Source organism: Hetaerina americana, unplaced genomic scaffold, assembly GCF_022747635.1.
Source record: "Hetaerina americana unplaced genomic scaffold, ioHetAmer1.1.p SCAF_28, whole genome shotgun sequence".
NCBI classification, from domain to species: Eukaryota; Metazoa; Arthropoda; class Insecta; order Odonata; family Calopterygidae; genus Hetaerina; species Hetaerina americana.
This window is the reverse complement of record NW_027286852.1, coordinates 4,106,787-4,124,136: the sequence shown is the minus strand read 5'-3', so window position 1 is coordinate 4,124,136 and position 17,350 is coordinate 4,106,787. Positions and strand designations below refer to the sequence as shown.

Here is a 17,350-nt window from a genome sequence, read left to right as displayed (position 1 = left end):
GATCTGTATATTTAATAATAAGTGATACACTTAATCATTAGGGAGAATTCATTTGTAAATTGATCCATGATCCTCTTCACAGCTGACAACGTGGAAAAAATCAATTGTCTTATGTATAGTACGAAGGAAGAATCAAGACTTGAGCATTTTCACAGGAAAGAATTTATTGCTGTTGACTAGTTTTGCTAAACTGCTTGGCAGTAATAAATTCTTTCCTATGGAAGCGCTAAGTCTTTGATTCCATCTCCGTGCTCTACAAATGGATTTCCGCGAAGTATTGGCCTCAACCATCGCTTTAATTATCAATTGAGCCTACAATAAAGCTGGGAACCCTTTTTCTTGCTGGAAAGGAAATCTCTTCCAGAGGGGGACTTTTCTCATTAATTGTTTGCGCAATTGACCTTGCCACAATGACCTTTGCCACCAGCAGCGTGAGTTTTCTCCTCTCATTGCTTCCTTTCTTCCTACCACAACTTTCTGCCGACTGATTTCACTGCCCGTTCAACTGTTGACAGTCTGTGGTGCTATATATTAAATGAGGCATTATGGTCCGCCATGATCCCTGTTACACGGAATTATGATGTTATCAGTGCATTTTAATGATTAAATATCAGTGTAACATGTAGTGAAAACCACTGAAGGATTTTAATGTTATAGTTTCAGAAATGGCTTTTTATGGTTTAAACAGAAGTAATGTGTCCCTCTAATGGCATTAATTTTCCTTCTTATCTTGCAGGATAATGAATTCTAGATTTGAAATGTCTGATCAACAACGGAAAAATGAAATGAAACCAACGGGTGATTTATTGTCGGATCAGTCGGATAGAAAAATTACTCGAAACCAAAAGAGGAGACATGATGAAATCAATCACATTCAGAAGGTAATTGGTGTTTGATAGAGTCGCTTATTCTAGAGAGACCCTGTTTGAAGTTTCTTGATTTCCTCCATGTTGTTTAATTTCAAAGACGTATGCAGAGATGGACCCTACAACTGCTGCCTTGGAGAAGGAACACGAAGCCATAACTAAGGTGAAATACATAGATAGGGTCCAAATTGGCCGGTACGAAATCGACACTTGGTACTTCAGCCCATACCCAGATGAATACGGCAAACAGCCCAAACTTTGGATATGTGAATTCTGCTTGAAGTACATGCGTCTGGAGAAAACATATCGCTATCACATGGTGAGTGTCCTTACGCAGTTATTCTGATTTTGAATACTCTTCAAAGAAAACTTAGGGCGATGGCAATACTGGTGTGTTCAGACCCACAAACGGAAGTAGCAAGCGCACAAACAAGCTGGGATTGCCCCCTCCTTGTTGCTCCTTGTGTGAAATTCACTTGTTCTGTAAGTCATTTTAAGCAGAATATTCTTGCTTGCAATTTGAATTACTCGCTATGTGAGGTGCTCGTTAAGCCAGGTTCTACTGTAAGAGGTTAAGGTGAAAAGTTCTCGGCCTGACGTAGAGATGGCATTCCAATCAGTGAAAATTTATGATTCCTACCTGGGTGCACATGTCAATAGTTGGTGAGACAAATTCCGAGTTGTTCTCTCAAGTAGTTTGTTTACACGTATTATAGCAGTAGACGTCTTTCGTGATTTTCATTAAAATTAAAAAAAACTTGAATTGTGTGCGGATATAAAATTCTTCATTTTGGATGGATTAACTCCTTTGGAAATTCATCCTAAGTGGACACAAGTGTACGGGGGGACTGCTCCTTCAATATCAACTGTTCAAAAGTGGACAGCTGAATTTAAATGTGGCCGTACATCCCTCAGAAATGACCCACGTTAAGGACGGCCTAAAACCACAACCACACCATAAACCATCGAAAAGGTGCAAGATATCGTGTTTGACGACAGGCGAGTGAAGGTGAGTGGTATAGCTAAGGCCGTGGGCATATCGGAAGAAAGGGTGCAAAACATCTTGCATCAAGAATTAAGGGTTTCGATAGCTCTGCGTAAGGTAGTTGCCTCATTTACTGAATGCCAATCAAAAGCAAATGCACAAACCATTTTTGCAGCAATATTTGGACCAATTCATTAGGAAACTGACCAATTTTGTGCAGCAATACATGGATAGGGCACGTGTCCACCACTGCACGCCAGAAACGAAACTGCAGTCGAAGCAGTGGGTGGAAGCCAGTGGTTCCGCCCCAAAAAAAGCAAAGGTGACCTCATCTGCTGGAAAGGTCTAGGCCAGTGTTTTTTGGGATATGAAAGGGATCCTGTTAATTGATTACCTTGAAAAAGGTGAAATAATTACAGGCGAATATTACTCCAACCTGAGACAGCACCCTCAGACTTCTTTCTCTTCCAAAACTTGAAAAATTTGTTCCTGCGATATACTTCGCGTCCAATGAAGAAGTTGAGGGGGAAATTATGCTTGTTATATTTTTCACTGTAAAGTGGCGCTACTGCTTTATGTGAATAATGTTTTAAAATAAAATGAAATAAAATAGATGGATATTTCCACAGATTTCCTCACTCTCACTTCCGGGAAAGAATACTGATGTTGGAGAAATGCTGAACCAAGTGTGTTAGAGTCAAGTGAGATTATGTAAAAAAACGAAATGATTTTGTAACTGAAAATTGCAGTCTTTCATTGTCAGGCCCAGAAATTTTCACCTTACCCTCGTATATGTGGTGCAAGTTCTACTGATTTGACTCAAGTAATGTGACAGTTGGAGCCGTTGCATTCGAATTCAATGTTTTGATAAGCTTTTAGTTGGGAACATGGTAGTCCAGTGGGTAGAGGGTTGGATTACTCACCAGAGTTGCCCGGACTCAATTCTAGGGGATGCCTCTGGGCACCCACAGCTTCACTCGAGCTGTGATTTTTGGGGTAACAGAACTTCCTGGGAAATAAAAGCAGTGCAGGGAATAAGAATCTGGCCCCTTCATCCTGATGTGCGAATTTCACATTCCATTACTCTGTGAACTCTACCCTCAACTATCAGACCAATCTTTGGGTTGATGACTGTGGTTCATTAGCTATTAGTTAGCTGGCAATATTTGGTATGTTAATAATTAAGTCAATAGATGGTGCCTTATACTTGTATTTATTTGACTATCCAAAATATGGAAAGTTGCAGTAATTTTTCACAAAACGTAGCAAAAATTGGCTGCATCTTTTAGATTTGTCTCAAATGTCTAAGTTTTTGTAATGCTAGGTGGAAACTCCCACTACTATGTGAGTAATCATGGTTGACAAATAAAGGGGATTCACAGTGGTTTCAAGGAGTTGTGGATAAAACAGTTGTGTTTGTAGTCACGAGCATTGTTTTGTGGTTGACTTTCACATAATCACTTTTATGCCTTTGCTGTGTTAAATGTTATTTCTGAGGTATACTTGTATTCATGTGAAGTCATCCATTCAAGTCAACAGAAGAACTTATTTCCTATGCTATGTAATGATACAAGTACAGGGTAGGGCAGAATGGACTCCCTGATTTGATGGGTGAATTGTAAAAAAACTCATCAAAATAATTTAAAAAAAGTTTTTCTGAAAACTACATTTAATGTCATTTCATTTTCATTTGGTTTTGAAAAATATTTCATCCTGGTGACAACGTTGGTGAGCGATGCACATGTTGAGTCCTTCACTAATGTTTTGGAAACTTCACTCTTCTCAGGATATGTTGCGTTATTCCAGCGGTGACATCTGTAATTGCCTCCTTAAGGGCTTCCGAGGTTCTTTTTTGAACTTTGTAAACTTCAATTTTGAGATATCTCCAAAGAAAAAACATCACAAGGGCTCGAATCTGGGGAGCATGAGGGCTATGGAACATCCCCTCGTGAGGAGATCAGGCGGCCAGGAAATTGTTCTTGCAGGATTTGGCGTGAACGACCGGCAGTATGAGCCGTGGCACCATCCTGGTGAAACCAAAAGGCTTCTTCTGTGTCATAATCCTCACCATGCTCTTCCATTTTGGAGAGTAAAAAGATCTCCAGCATCTCGCAATAGCGCACTGAGTTCACAGCAACATTTGAACCTCGGGATTCAAAAAAGTAAGGCCCAATAATGCGTATGGAGGACACTGCCAACCAAACTGTCACTTTGGGGCTAAGAAGAGGTCTTGGGTGAAGTTCGTGAGGGCTGTCAGTCACCCAGTAACGAAACTTTTGCTTATTTATGGAGCCGGAGAGGTGAAAATGCATTTCATCGCTAGAGCTTAGCACCCTCTACTTCGCCACCACGCTATCATTGTTCTAAAAGAACATTTCTACGACAAAGCCCCGATGCCTACCAGACCACTACATGGTAACCACTGAACATGACATTGTTTCCCCCAGCTAATGCCATTTCTCCCACTCCGCTGTGTGGACACCTGCATGCTCTTCAGTGATTTCTTTAAACTAGGGAGTCCATTCTGCCCTACCCTCTATTATTATACAGGGTGGGGCGGAAGGTTTTATCGGTTTTATATCAGAAAAGGACACTTAATTACCTTTTCCTTGAAGTAGGTCATTAATAAGTAATTCTTACCAGCTTTTGTGTTCAAAATATCCCTTTGATTTTCACACAGTGTGCTAGAAAATTATATTTTATGTACATGTAGATTATTCAAGTCTGTAATGCTTTGAACCAATTTATTCACAGTGTTTTTAATTTACATTTTAGGAAAGGGTTTGCAAATTATGATTTATGACCTGGAAATCCTGGATGAGTCAGGAAATTGTGTTTGTGTTGTTGCAGTCACCAAATTTGCACAATTGAATTGGGCAATTACTGAAATTGGTTCTTGTTGTTCTGCAGAGTGAGTGCACTTGGCGGCATCCCCCAGGGAAGGAGATATACCGAGTGGGCACACTCTCCGTCTATGAGGTGGACGGCAAAGATCACAAAATCTACTGCCAAAACCTATGCCTCCTGGCAAAGTTGTTCCTGGACCATAAGACACTCTATTTTGATGTGGAACCTTTTTTATTCTACATTCTTTGTGAAGTGGACAAGTATGGCTATCACCTAGTCGGCTATTTCTCCAAAGTAGGTGCAATTACAGTGATTTTCAGTCCAAGTAGTTCCATGCATGATTTACATTGATTGCCTTGACCATGATTAGAAGGTAAAAAAGGGGCTTTAAATAAGGACGATTTTGGTTTATTCTATAAGTTTAAAAATTTGGGGAAAAAATGAATAATAGGGGTGAAGTTTTTTGATAAAGTGTGAAATTTAATATGGAAATAGGAATTCCCAGTGATGAGGGCCTGGAATGTAGTTGTGAGCAAAGGAAGGGATGGTAGTGGGATAGTGGACATGGTTTAGGAGTAAGGGAATGACCCTGGGTAGAAAGCATTATCATTCTACAGGAGAGTGGGTTAAATCGTGACATAGACTTTGTTTAACAGTACGCCTACATAGGAAATACCAAGAGGATTCAGAGAGATAACAATTAAACTGTGTTATGGTTAGGCACGTCATGGCAGAGCCTGAAAAATTTGCAGTTTCCCGGGAGCCGTTGCAGATTCAGATCACAATTTAGTACCAATGAAGTGTAAATGAGATTCAAGAGGGTTAAGCGGGGATGACGGTTGAGGAAATGGTTTGTAGAAGCATTCAATGAGGCGATGATGAGAAAGGAGTGTTACCTGACTATGGAGAAATTCATGAGTGAAGAAAGTGATGCAATAGAAGATAAATGGGACGTATTAATAAAGGGATATTGTAATCAGCAAAGGAAGCTCTGGGAGCAGAAAGTAGGAAAGGACTAGGAAACCATGGATTAAAGAGGAGAAGAATAGAAAGATGGACTAGAAAATAAAATGGATGGATGTAAACACAGGGTGAGGGAGTAGAAGGTACAAAGAGTTGAGTGGTCAACTGAGGCAGGAAACTAACAGAGTGAAAGGAGAGTGGTGGAAGTTGCAGTTTAAGGATTTGGAATGTTTTCAGAGGAAGGGTGCAATTGGGGTGCTGTGCAGGGAGGTCAAAGCACTCTCAGGAGCTGAGAAGGGAATACGTAAGGGCAGGAATGGGGAAGGGAAGTTGGTTGCAATGAAGGAAGCATGCGGAATTGGAGAAGGGTTTACTGTAGTCTCAGATGTCAGATTGCATTTGTTATGAGATGCAAGCAAATTCATTTGTGGACTTTGGTATAGTTTGTGGGATGGTGAATAGATGGGAGAGCATTGAGCAAGTGGAGAAGGGTGGAAACAGGATGGCATGTTGGTATGAAGTAAGTGCGCTGACTTGAAGAGGGGCTTCTTATAATGTCAGAAGTCTGGTTGTGCTTTGTTAGGTAAGCCAAGGGACTATTGTTGTGCTGCTGTGTTGCCTCTGTGCATCCAAAACCTACCTTAACCAATGTAATACCAAATGTAATGATAGCCCCTGATGTGAGGAAATTCTTTGTGTAGTTAGTAATAGCCAATTTAGTGAAGATATCATGGAAAATAAATTGTTACAAAAAGGCCTGTTTATAGTAGCAACAGTGTTCTCTCATTATGAGTCATTTAAATTTTTTGAGAAATGGTCATTATAAAATTTCATCCTCTGATTGGGGTAAGCTCTGATATTTTTTCCATCTCATTCTGCCCACTCATAAGACTATTGTAGTTCATAGTAATTTTCTAATTTGATTAAAGTAAGGGTGTTAAAAATGAATGGTTGTATGAACCTTTCAAGCTGAGTGTAATTCAAAGTGTTTTCTTAAACTTAACTGCATGTACGAGGGTCATCCGGAAAGTAGTACCCGTTCGTGCCGCATGAAGTGCTGACGACGCGAGTAGCCGCTGGACGAGGTCAGATAGCTTCATTGGCTTGTCTGCCTTCTCTGAGCCAAGTTGCGTGACGCTAGCATTGCCTGTGTTGTTTCTGTGATTGTTTACAATGTTTAAAAAAATTGAGAACGCCGCCAGTTGTGAAGTGAGGGCAGTGATTAAATTCCTCAATGCAAGAAACGTTCGCCCATGTGATATTCATCGCCAATTAAAGGAGGTGTATGGAGACAATGTAATGGACGAGTCGTCTGTTCGGCGGTGGTGTCGCAACTTCAACATGGGGAGGGGGAACACACACGACGATGAGCGTTCGGGGAGACCGTCTGTCATTACAGACCAACTGGTGAGCTCAGTTGACGAATTCGTGAGGAACGATCGGCGCGTCACAATTGATGACATCTGTGAGCATTTTCCCAATGTTTCTCGAACAATTGTTCATGAAATTGTTAAACACCATCTGCATTATGCAAAAATTTGTGCAAGATGGGTCCCTCGCGTATCTCAATGAGCTGGCGGCGAAGGACTATGCAGCAGGAATACAGAAACTTGTCACACGTTATGACAAATGCCTTAATTTGCTTGGAGATTATGTTGAGAAGTAGTTTAAAGTATCCTCTTTCAAATAAAATTTTTTATGTTTGTTAATATTTACTTTTGTGTCTTTATTTCACGAACGGGTACTACTTTCCGGATGACCCTCGTATGTTATTTGGAATATTATCTCATAATGCCCTTTTTTATTCCCATTAAAGTTGAAAGTCATGGCGCTGCAGATTTTTGGGCATTCGGTTGCTTTTGGATATGCTGCAAAATTCTTTCAGTTTCCCACTCTAAGTGCACATTGAAAGAGCTTTTAGAATGATTTAAATCATGGCAAGGCAATTTTTAATAACTGAAAATATTATGATATTTCACAAATTTTGAGACCTTTTCTACATAAATTTAAATTGCTGGAATTATTTTTTGATATATATTAGTATAAATCTAAAGAAATATAAGGCTCTTAGAATGGCTTTGGTGATGTTACCACCCATCTAGCCAAACTGTTGGCATAGATTGATGATGCAGTGCTGTGAATTGTCATTCTTTGGCTTCATACATGTAGAACTGGTTCATTTTCTCTGTCTGGACTTTTTCCTTCTTCTTGTGTTCCTCAGGAAAAGGAATCACCCGATGGGAACAATGTTGCATGCATCCTCACACTGCCTCCCTACCAACGACAAGGCTATGGGAAACTCCTAATCGCCTTCAGCTATGAGCTTTCCAAGCGCGAGAGCGCTGTTGGTAGCCCTGAGAAGCCTTTGTCCGACCTGGGGAAGTTGAGTTACCGCTCGTACTGGTCATGGGTGCTGCTGGAGATTCTCAGGGATTTCCGTGGCACTGTCTCCATCAAGGACCTCAGGTGAGTCGTGCTCCTAGCTTTCATCCCTTACATTTAGTCCGAGGCATCTTGCGTGCAAGGTGTGATCAAAAAAAGACAGGACTGATTTTAATAACTCGTTTATTTTGATATGGTTGCAACTTAATTGAACTTGTCGCCCTCTAAGTACATGCCTTGGCTGACGACACACCTTTGCCAACTTTTCTTTCGGCTCTCGAACCCTGCCTAGTGCAATAGAGTCGAATCGGTGCCCTTTAAAGGTTGATTTTAACACAGGTAACAAAAGAAGTTCTTAAGAAACTATGGGTCGGCATTGGCTCGATCCAGGAGTTCCTGACTAATGTCCATACGTTTTTGTTTCTGTTCATCACTCAGCACCTGCGGGATGAATTTTGATGCGACGCACCCCAAGCCCAAAATGTCTGTCAAAATTATCTGACAGGATCCAAAAATATTGTTCACTCCCTCGGCTATCTCCCTAACAGTTAAACGGCAATTTGCCCACGCCAAATTATTCACCAAGTTGACATGGTCGGGGACTGTCGAAGTGGAAGGCTGCCCCGTTTGCGAATCTTCATCTGTCAAGGTTTTGCCCGATTTAAAACGACTCTACCACTCGAAACACTGGCTTCCACTCATAGCTTCATTTGAAAAGGCTTGCCGAACTATTCCAAATGTCTCCGTACTTCTGCCAAGTTTGAAACAAAATTTCACGCACACATGCTCTTGTCCTCTAGCTCCTTCATTGCTGGCCTTGCACACGGCGATGGACAGGTTGAGACACGCACCGCTGCTGCTAGGTAATGACTCGATGTCAACAAACACAACACCTCTCGTTCTAGTCGTTAGATGTGTCACTAGATGGAGCACTGTGTCTCGTTTCGATCCGTTGAACAGTTTGCACAGAATAAAATCAGTCTGGTCTTGTTTTGATCGCACCTTGCGTATGGCTGTGGGATGTGACTTTGCGTGTAAATCTGTGGCTCACACAGCCGCTCTATTCTTTGGCTGCAGTGGCCCGAGGAAGTTGCCACAGATTTTTTCTCATATTTATGATGCACGAGGTGCACCCAAGAATAACCGAGGTTATTTTTTAAAGCTATGTATTCAATTTTTTTATAAAACAACCTTATCTTCAAAGTACTCTCCATTATACAGATTACATTTATCCAATCCGCAATCCCATTCCTGAAAACATTTTTCAAACTCATCTGTTATGATGCCCCCTGGCAGCTCCTGCCTTGTTTTTTTCTTTACCGCTTCCACATCATCAAGATGATGTCCTTTCATGCCCCTCTTCATTCGAGGGAACAAAAAGAAATTGCCCGGAGAAAGGCCAGGTGAGGAAGATAGACAGAGATCTGTACCAGGGCAAAATGGAGACCAAATTGTCCCTTCTTCCGTTTAACCGATGAGTAAGGGGTGTGAGTTGTGTTGTTTTTGCCCGACAAGGAGCACACTGAAATAGTTGCATGAGCTGTTGCATTGTCATGGTGGGGAACCAGTCCCTTGTCTCCAACAAATTGGGCCTTTTTTGTCGTACACTGTCACACAATCTTTTGAAAACATCCAAATATAAACCGTGTTCAACGGCCTGACGTGGTGGGACCACTTCAGAATGCACCATCCCTCTCACCTCAAAAAAACAAACGAGCATCATCATGTTGAGGTTTGATTTCACTTGATGAGCTTTTCTTTTGGGTGAGGTGTGATGCTGAAGTTTTCGGCTGGCTTGATTGTTGTTGATGGACGTCCTGAACGAGGTTTGTCATCAAATGACATTTCACCTTCTTCGATATGAGGAGACTCTTGGTACACGTGAATTTTTCCTAAATCACAGTCTTTGTAAGCTGTTTCTAAAATCACAACAGTTTCTGCGGCATTTTTCCCATGCAGGAAGCAAAATTTCACAATGGTGCGCTCTTCGCAAAAATCTGCCAAAACAAAAAACGAGGAGCAAGCGAAACTGCTTTTATGAAACAAAATGTTTTGGCTGAACGCCACCTTCCCAGATGACATGTATGCCTGTGCAGAGCTTGGAACAATTTGCGCCATGCTCACGTAGCAGAAGAAATGCATGCCTCTAGAGCTCTGCCAACCGCAGCAGCATTCCAGTGATTTTAGGGTGCTCCCTCTTATCAGATACTCTGATTTCACACATTCGGGATCTCACATTCTCACATCTAATATTTAGATTTGCCTAGATGTCGGAAAGGTATAAATATTAATTCAGATTTATTCAGCACTAATGCCGTAGGCAAAATGGTTCATGGAATAAAATGTAATAATAATAATGCACTTATTTAAAAAAATTTGTTGTCTCAGGCGTAACTTTATGGAATTTGCATAGCATATTGAAATGAAATAATTGAATTTGTAATTCCACACACTTTATTTTAAAAACACGACCCAGGTTTTGATATATATATAGATAGATACATGCATACATACCAATACACTAGTATAATTACATATTAATTGGTTAGGCTGGAATTGATGCGTAGCGACAATTCCAGGTATTCATTTACAGAATAGAACATTTTATTTTTAATAGGTTGAACAGTTTTTTCTTAAAAAATAGGTACTTCAGTTTCATATTTGATTTCATTGGGAAGTATATTGAACAACCTTAAGTCCATTGCTTTGGGCCCATGGGCAGTATTGTGAGTCCTGACAAATGGTTGGTGAAGGTCATTGCAGGTCCTTGTATAGTGACTATGGTAATCGTGGTTGGACTTGTACTGGGAAATATTACCCTTTGCATGCTAGATAAGATTAAATATATATATGCAAGGCACTGGAACTAATCAAGTCTTTTGAAGAGAGGTTTACATGGTGCATGGCAAGGAGCATTGCTCATAATGCGTATAATCCTCGTTTGGATTTTGAAGACAATGCCCACATGGGGAGAGGAACCCCAGGAGAGGTTACTTAAAGTAACATAAGAATAAAATTCACCATTGTAAATGGATAGAAGGCCTCTCAATTTTAGCAAAACCTAATTATTTTGATTCCATTTAAGGTAAGGTAGTGTTTGTGGGGATCGAGATGGTGTGGTGGCTAATGTACAGACTCCCCACTCAGAGGGCCCGGGTTCAAATCCCGGCGGTGTTGAATATTTTTCAGTGCTATCTCGATCCCTACTGAAGGTGCTTGGGGGAGGGCACTTTAAGTGAGTACGCCGTCCGTCGGATGGGACGTTAAGCTGCGTACCCCTTGGCGCCTTTCGTAAAGAGTAGGCTAATGCCGACGCCGGGTTTCTCTCCACCCTTCATTCTTTCCTGTCCATCCCCTATGGCGCAAATGACCTTAGCTGTCGGTCGCCTCCCCTAAATACTACAAATAGGTATTGTTTGTTCCCTGAGGTGAGCCACATGAGTAGCTTGAGAAGGAAAATTATTTATTATTTGTAAATTGTATCTGTAACTTCTGTTTTACTTTTTAAGGTAATTTCTTTGTGGAAATATGCATACTTTTTACAAAGGACTACCAAATGTTATAACTGTCCCTTATCATTTTTGCCTTAATAGTCATTTAAAAAAATACTATCAAAGATTGTTTAATATGAATATTTTTTAAAATTTGCCCCAAAGTTTCCTCAGTGTGACCTCAAAACTGGCTATTTTTATAATGTTTTTAATATCACTATTTTCAAAATTTCTTTCGGTCTCATATCCTTGTCAGCTTCTGGAGGTCCTCAATGAAAGACGTGTACAGTGCAACCCCTTGTTTAAACTTTAATAGTGACCCCAGAAAAAATGTTCTATTCAGGAAATAGCCTGGAAAAGGAGAACTTTCGCTTTTACTTGCTTAATTACTTAATTCGTCGTCTATAGTATCATCATCATCACAAATAACTACAACTGGAATTTCTTCATCATAATAAACATAAAATCTTGCCTTCCCAAAGCCAGTTATATAATGTAGAATCCTTGACTTGCTTCCAAGGCTGTGACACACAGTGTATGGCATCCAGTTTATCAAATTTGATTGCCTTCATATTCCTAACACAATCTTGCAGGGCATGAATTTCTGTACAATCATTCTTTTACAATGCGCTTCAAATGAGTGAATTATACCCGAACCCTGTGTTTGGAGCTCACTAATACAATTACAAGGGTTGCTATTTATATTTTCTGCCTAATAATGAAAATACAGTAATTTATTGTTGAAAATGGCTTTATTGTTTTTCGAAGCATTCTCCATGATAATCAATTCACTTTTGCATGTGCTCAAACCAATTTCCATTACACTTTTGCCACTCCGATTGAGGTACCTCCAAAACATTGTTTTTGAATGCATCATTGGCTTCTTTGAAAAACTTTGGCCTGCAATTGTTTCTCTGTGAACAGGAATAAAAAGAAATCATTGAGTGCTAAAACAGGGCTGTACGGAGGATGACCCACCAACTCGACCTTTCGGCCAGTCGAATGGGCACTAGTTGTTGATCTGGGAGAGCTTGCCAATTGTCAAGATGGAGAAGGATCCTTCGCTGCCGCTTCTTTTTCCGTGTTTCACCAAGCACTTCTGGCAAGCAAATGCTCTTGTACCGTTCAGAATTCACGGTTCTCTGTTGCTCTAGTGGTGGTGTTGCCACATGCCGAGTTATTTCGAAGGAACAGGCGATCGTTTGCTGCGATGTGCTTCATGCACAAATCACTTTAGTCGTGTGTGGCTCGTCTTGGAAGACCCAATCAGTGGATTGCTGTTCTTTTTTGGGTTCGTATGCATGGATCCAAAATTCATCACCTGTGTAGATGTGCTCATCTTCCGATGCTCTGCGATTGTACTTGTTGAGCATTTCTTTGCACCAATTGATACGAGCATCATTTTAAGCTTTAGTCAAGTTATGCGGGATCTCACGCGAACAAATGTATTTCACAGCTAAATGTTCATGTGATATCTTATTGATACTCGTTATACTGATCCCCAAGGATGCCTCAATCTCACGATAAGTCACATGACGATCTTCTTTTACTAGTTCTTGCACGGCATCAATGTTTTCTGGCACGGCAACTGATTTTGGGCGACCTTCACGACTTTCGTCGCTGAGTGAACGGTGGCATGATGGAATTCGTCATACCAGCATTTCACAGTGGCAAAGGATTGGGCTTTGTTGCCAAAAGTGGAAGTATGTGAACGATGCACTCCTTTCTTGATGATCAATGTCGAAAGTCGTAAAAATCATCTAACGAAAGTGTTCACGAGTTAACGCCATCTTTTTGCCGAAACAAAATTTTTGAGTCACTGTAAACAATACAAGTTGTGATAAAATGACAAAATCTGTTGTAGAAAGTTAGCATTATGAGAGTCAAGCTTTCAGATGGAAACATCAGATGGCACTTAAAGCACTTAGTGTTTTTAAGGCTCGAAATATACATAGCAATCTGTGGCTCAAAGTCTGTCTTCTTATCTTTTCACCTTTGTGTGTAAAAATGGCCTCCCAAGTGAAGGTGGTTGAATTTTTAATACTTAATGAATTAATAAATGAAGGACAGAAGATGCAGAAGAAGAAGACTGAATTATTTAGAATAAGAACTTGGAATATTCGGAAAATGTTAAGGACAGGAAAATTAGAGACTATTAAGCGAGAGATGGAAAGGGGAAACATAGATATTTATGTGAGTTGAGATGGAAGAATAGCGGGGATTACTGGAGTGATAATTATAAAATAATATACAGCGGCGGGGACGAGAGTCAACGAGGGGTTGCCATAGTATTAAATGAAGCAGTAGGAAGAAGCACGAGGAAGTAGGAGATAGCAATTGAGTTTTGCAGGATACGGTTTAATAATCACCAACTCTTGGTTTAGACACAACAAAAGACTTTGGTATACATGTAAAATTCAGGGTGACTGAAAAAGGTAGTATCAATTAGATTGTATTTTGGTCAGGCACAAATTTTGGAGCAGCATGATCAATTCGCACTGCTTCCTGGGAGCGGATGCGGACTCTGACCACAATTTAGTACTCATGAAGTGTAGTGTCCATTTCAAAAAGAGAAGGCAGAGGTGGCAGCTTAGGAAATGGAATGTAGAAGCATTAGTTGGATTGACAAGGAAGGGGTATAAGCAGGACAACAATATACGAGGGTCATCCGGAAAGTAGTACCCGTTCGTGCCGCATGAAGTGCTGACGACGCGAGTAGCCGCTGGACGAGGTCAGATAGCTTCAGTGGCTTGTCTGCCTTCTCTGAGCCAAGTTGCGTGACGCTAGCATTGCCTGTGTTGTTTCTGTGATTGTTTACAATGTTTAAAAAAATTGAGAACGCCGCCAGTTGTGAAGTGAGGGCAGTGATTAAATTCCTCAATGCAAGAAACGTTCGCCCATGTGATATTCATCGCCAATTAAAGGAGGTGTATGGAGACAATGTAATGGACGAGTCGTCTGTTCGGCGGTGGTGTCGCAACTTCAACATGGGGAGGGGGAACACACACGACGATGAGCGTTCGGGGAGACCGTCTGTCATTACAGACCAACTGGTGAGCTCAGTTGACGAATTCGTGAGGAACGATCGGCGCGTCACAATTGATGACATCTGTGAGCATTTTCCCAATGTTTCTCGAACAATTGTTCATGAAATTGTTAAACACCATCTGCATTATGCAAAAATTTGTGCAAGATGGGTCCCTCGCGTATCTCAATGAGCTGGCGGCGAAGGACTATGCAGCAGGAATACAGAAACTTGTCACACGTTATGACAAATGCCTTAATTTGCTTGGAGATTATGTTGAGAAGTAGTTTAAAGTATCCTCTTTCAAATAAAATTTTTTATGTTTGTTAATATTTACTTTTGTGTCTTTATTTCACAAACGGGTACTACTTTCCGGATGACCCTCGTACAATCGTGAATGAGGGAAAAGAGCGGAGTAGTATCGAGGAAAAGTGTAAATTTATCTATATATATATATATATATGTATACATACACACACACACAGCCTGATGTGAGAATTTCACACGCTGTTGGGCTTAGTACTGGGTGGACTACACCATCATCTACCAAACTGACCTTTGCATTGATTGCTGTGTTTATTGTTTTTTTATTTTGGAACACAAACTTAAAAGGGAGTGTTAGTGACATGATTACATAATTATATCTCCTGTATGGCGAATAGTAGTTTAGCTGGTTATTTAGTAGTGGTATTGGTAGAAGTAGTGAAAGTAACTGTAAGAATGTAAGTTAATCTAATGAACAAGTGGTGGGGCATGTGTCTTAAAGTGGTGGGTTTAGTGTTTGAGGAATGTTGCCATTGTGTTGTGTCTGTTTTTGTCTTTTTTTTTACTAATCTTGGTATTCTCTTTTGTGTGTGTGTGTTGTGGTGTGAATGTGAGCAGCCAAATGACAAGCATCACCCAGACGGACATTATCTCGACCCTCCAGTCGATGAACATGGTCAAGTACTGGAAGGGGCAGCATGTCATCTGCGTGACCCCAAAGCTTGTTGAGGAGCACATCCGTTCGTCTCAGTTCAAGCGCCCACGGCTGACGGTGGACGGTGACCAGCTGAATTGGACGCCCCCACGAAAGGCTCACTCGGGCAAGGCGGGCAAGAAGTAAGCGGAGCGAGGTGTTGTGAAAGAGGCAGGTTGTCTCATCTCATCTCCACGGCACAGCAAGTAGTCAGTCGATATGCCGCTGCTGAGGCCTTGATTGTTGTCGTTTCCGTGATGCTCTCTCTCTGGTCACAAATCGTTTGGTGGCCCCGGCAATGCGTCACAGTTGTCCCCCACTGTCGCTGGAGACGCCTCTCCTGAGGTGAGGGGGTGGGGGGGGGTGGGGGAGGCAGGGAAGTGTGAGGTTTGGAGGGAGTGGGGCAGTATGTCCTCCCTCTCTTGAATTCTTGAATTGCGGTTTCCAAATTGATTGCTCCCTTCGGTTCGATCACTCCCCTGCATGAATGGAAATGGTAAAACAAGCTGGAGCTCCAGGAGTTTTGGAGGAAACTTTGGTCTAATTGTGGGTGGTAATGATCGAAAGTGGGTGCAATGCTCAGCAGGGGAATGTGTACGATGAACCCAGTTGTTCAAATGGTAATGCAGATGTACTCTTCGAGTGCAATTTGCAAGCAAGCCTCTGAATGATCACAATTTCAAGAGGAAAATGTTAATAAAATTCCTATGTGAATGAATACCTTGACTATTTCTTTTGCATATCCCCCTTTTGTAGAAATGTTTATAATTTATTCCTCTTTTGTTCTCTTGTTTTCTCCGTACTAGATGAATATTGCTGAAAATATGATATTCGTAAAGAAATTACTAGTTGAAAGCTATCATCCTCATAAACATTGGTTCGATATCATTTCATTTTTTCGTTTGCAGTGTACAGGTAAACACTTCTCTGATGAGTTTTTAATGTTGATTGATGATACTCTTTCAGCTGCAGGGTCTTTACCTTGTGTTCATTGCTTCTCATGGAAATGTATTTTCTGCTCAAGAATCTTATTTATTGTTCTAAATCTCTGCTTGCAACAATAAAAGAAATTAAATGATGCCATCAGAAAGTTGGATTGTTATTTTTCCTAGCGTTAATATAAGAAAAAATATGATGTGAGATAGAAGATCGATTTCTGTGAATAGAATGGTTTGTATGTGCATGAGTAGCTTAAAATATGTCTAATGAATAGGCACCATCACATGCATTTTGGGAATATACGGAATCTGGACTTCACTATGACCAAGTCAAGTTAATGCAGTTTACAAGGTATTTATAAAAAGTATCAGCAACAATTTTTTCCAGTCGGGACTGTACGTCACTGTGCGGTTGCACCGCACGGGCTCGGTGGTGGGGGATCTGACCTTCAACATGCGCCAATTGCCTGCGAGCATTGATTCAGGGTAGATTGTGTCTTAAACAAGCCCCTGTCTCGTGACTTGATGCAAGCCCAAAATGTAGCGAACGATAGAACAGCGCAATGCCTTCAAATTTTGTGTTGGTCCGGGAAAATTGGGAACAGAGACGTTGGGTATTGTTTGCCGAGTGTTCATGGATGAAAGCTTGTCACAAACTGCAGTTTTTAAGTGGCACAAGCTCTTCAAAAATGGCCGCGAGTGTGTGGAGGAAGAGCCCTATGTTGAACGGCTGTTGACGCTGAGAACCAACGACAACATGCAGCGTGTGAGTGGAGTGCTGAATTGAGACTGTCGCTTAAGTGTGCACATGGTTACAGATGGTGTTGGAATTGACAAGATGACGGGGATCACCATTATCCCTGAAAATTTGGCGATACGAAAGATCTGCGTTTAA

At 41.0% G+C, this 17,350-nt stretch overlaps 1 protein-coding gene across 2 annotated transcripts in view; it reads left to right on the top strand.

Moving 5' to 3' along the window:
• Nucleotides 1-17,350, top strand: part of mof (males absent on the first) — a 134,322-nt gene that overhangs the window by 6,119 nt on the left and 110,853 nt on the right. Inside the window, exons 3-7 of one of the 2 annotated variants that reach the window (XM_071586924.1) lie at nucleotides 737-881; nucleotides 967-1,185; nucleotides 4,762-4,992; nucleotides 7,883-8,127; nucleotides 15,442-16,616. In XM_071586924.1, coding sequence (XP_071443025.1) covers nucleotides 737-881; nucleotides 967-1,185; nucleotides 4,762-4,992; nucleotides 7,883-8,127; nucleotides 15,442-15,664 — 1,063 coding nt within the window. In that variant the 3' untranslated portion in view covers nucleotides 15,665-16,616. Of the gene's footprint in view, nucleotides 1-736; nucleotides 882-966; nucleotides 1,186-4,761; nucleotides 4,993-7,882; nucleotides 8,128-15,441; nucleotides 16,617-17,350 lie in introns of those variants that run through there. The other variant, XM_071586925.1, reaches the window with a different exon arrangement.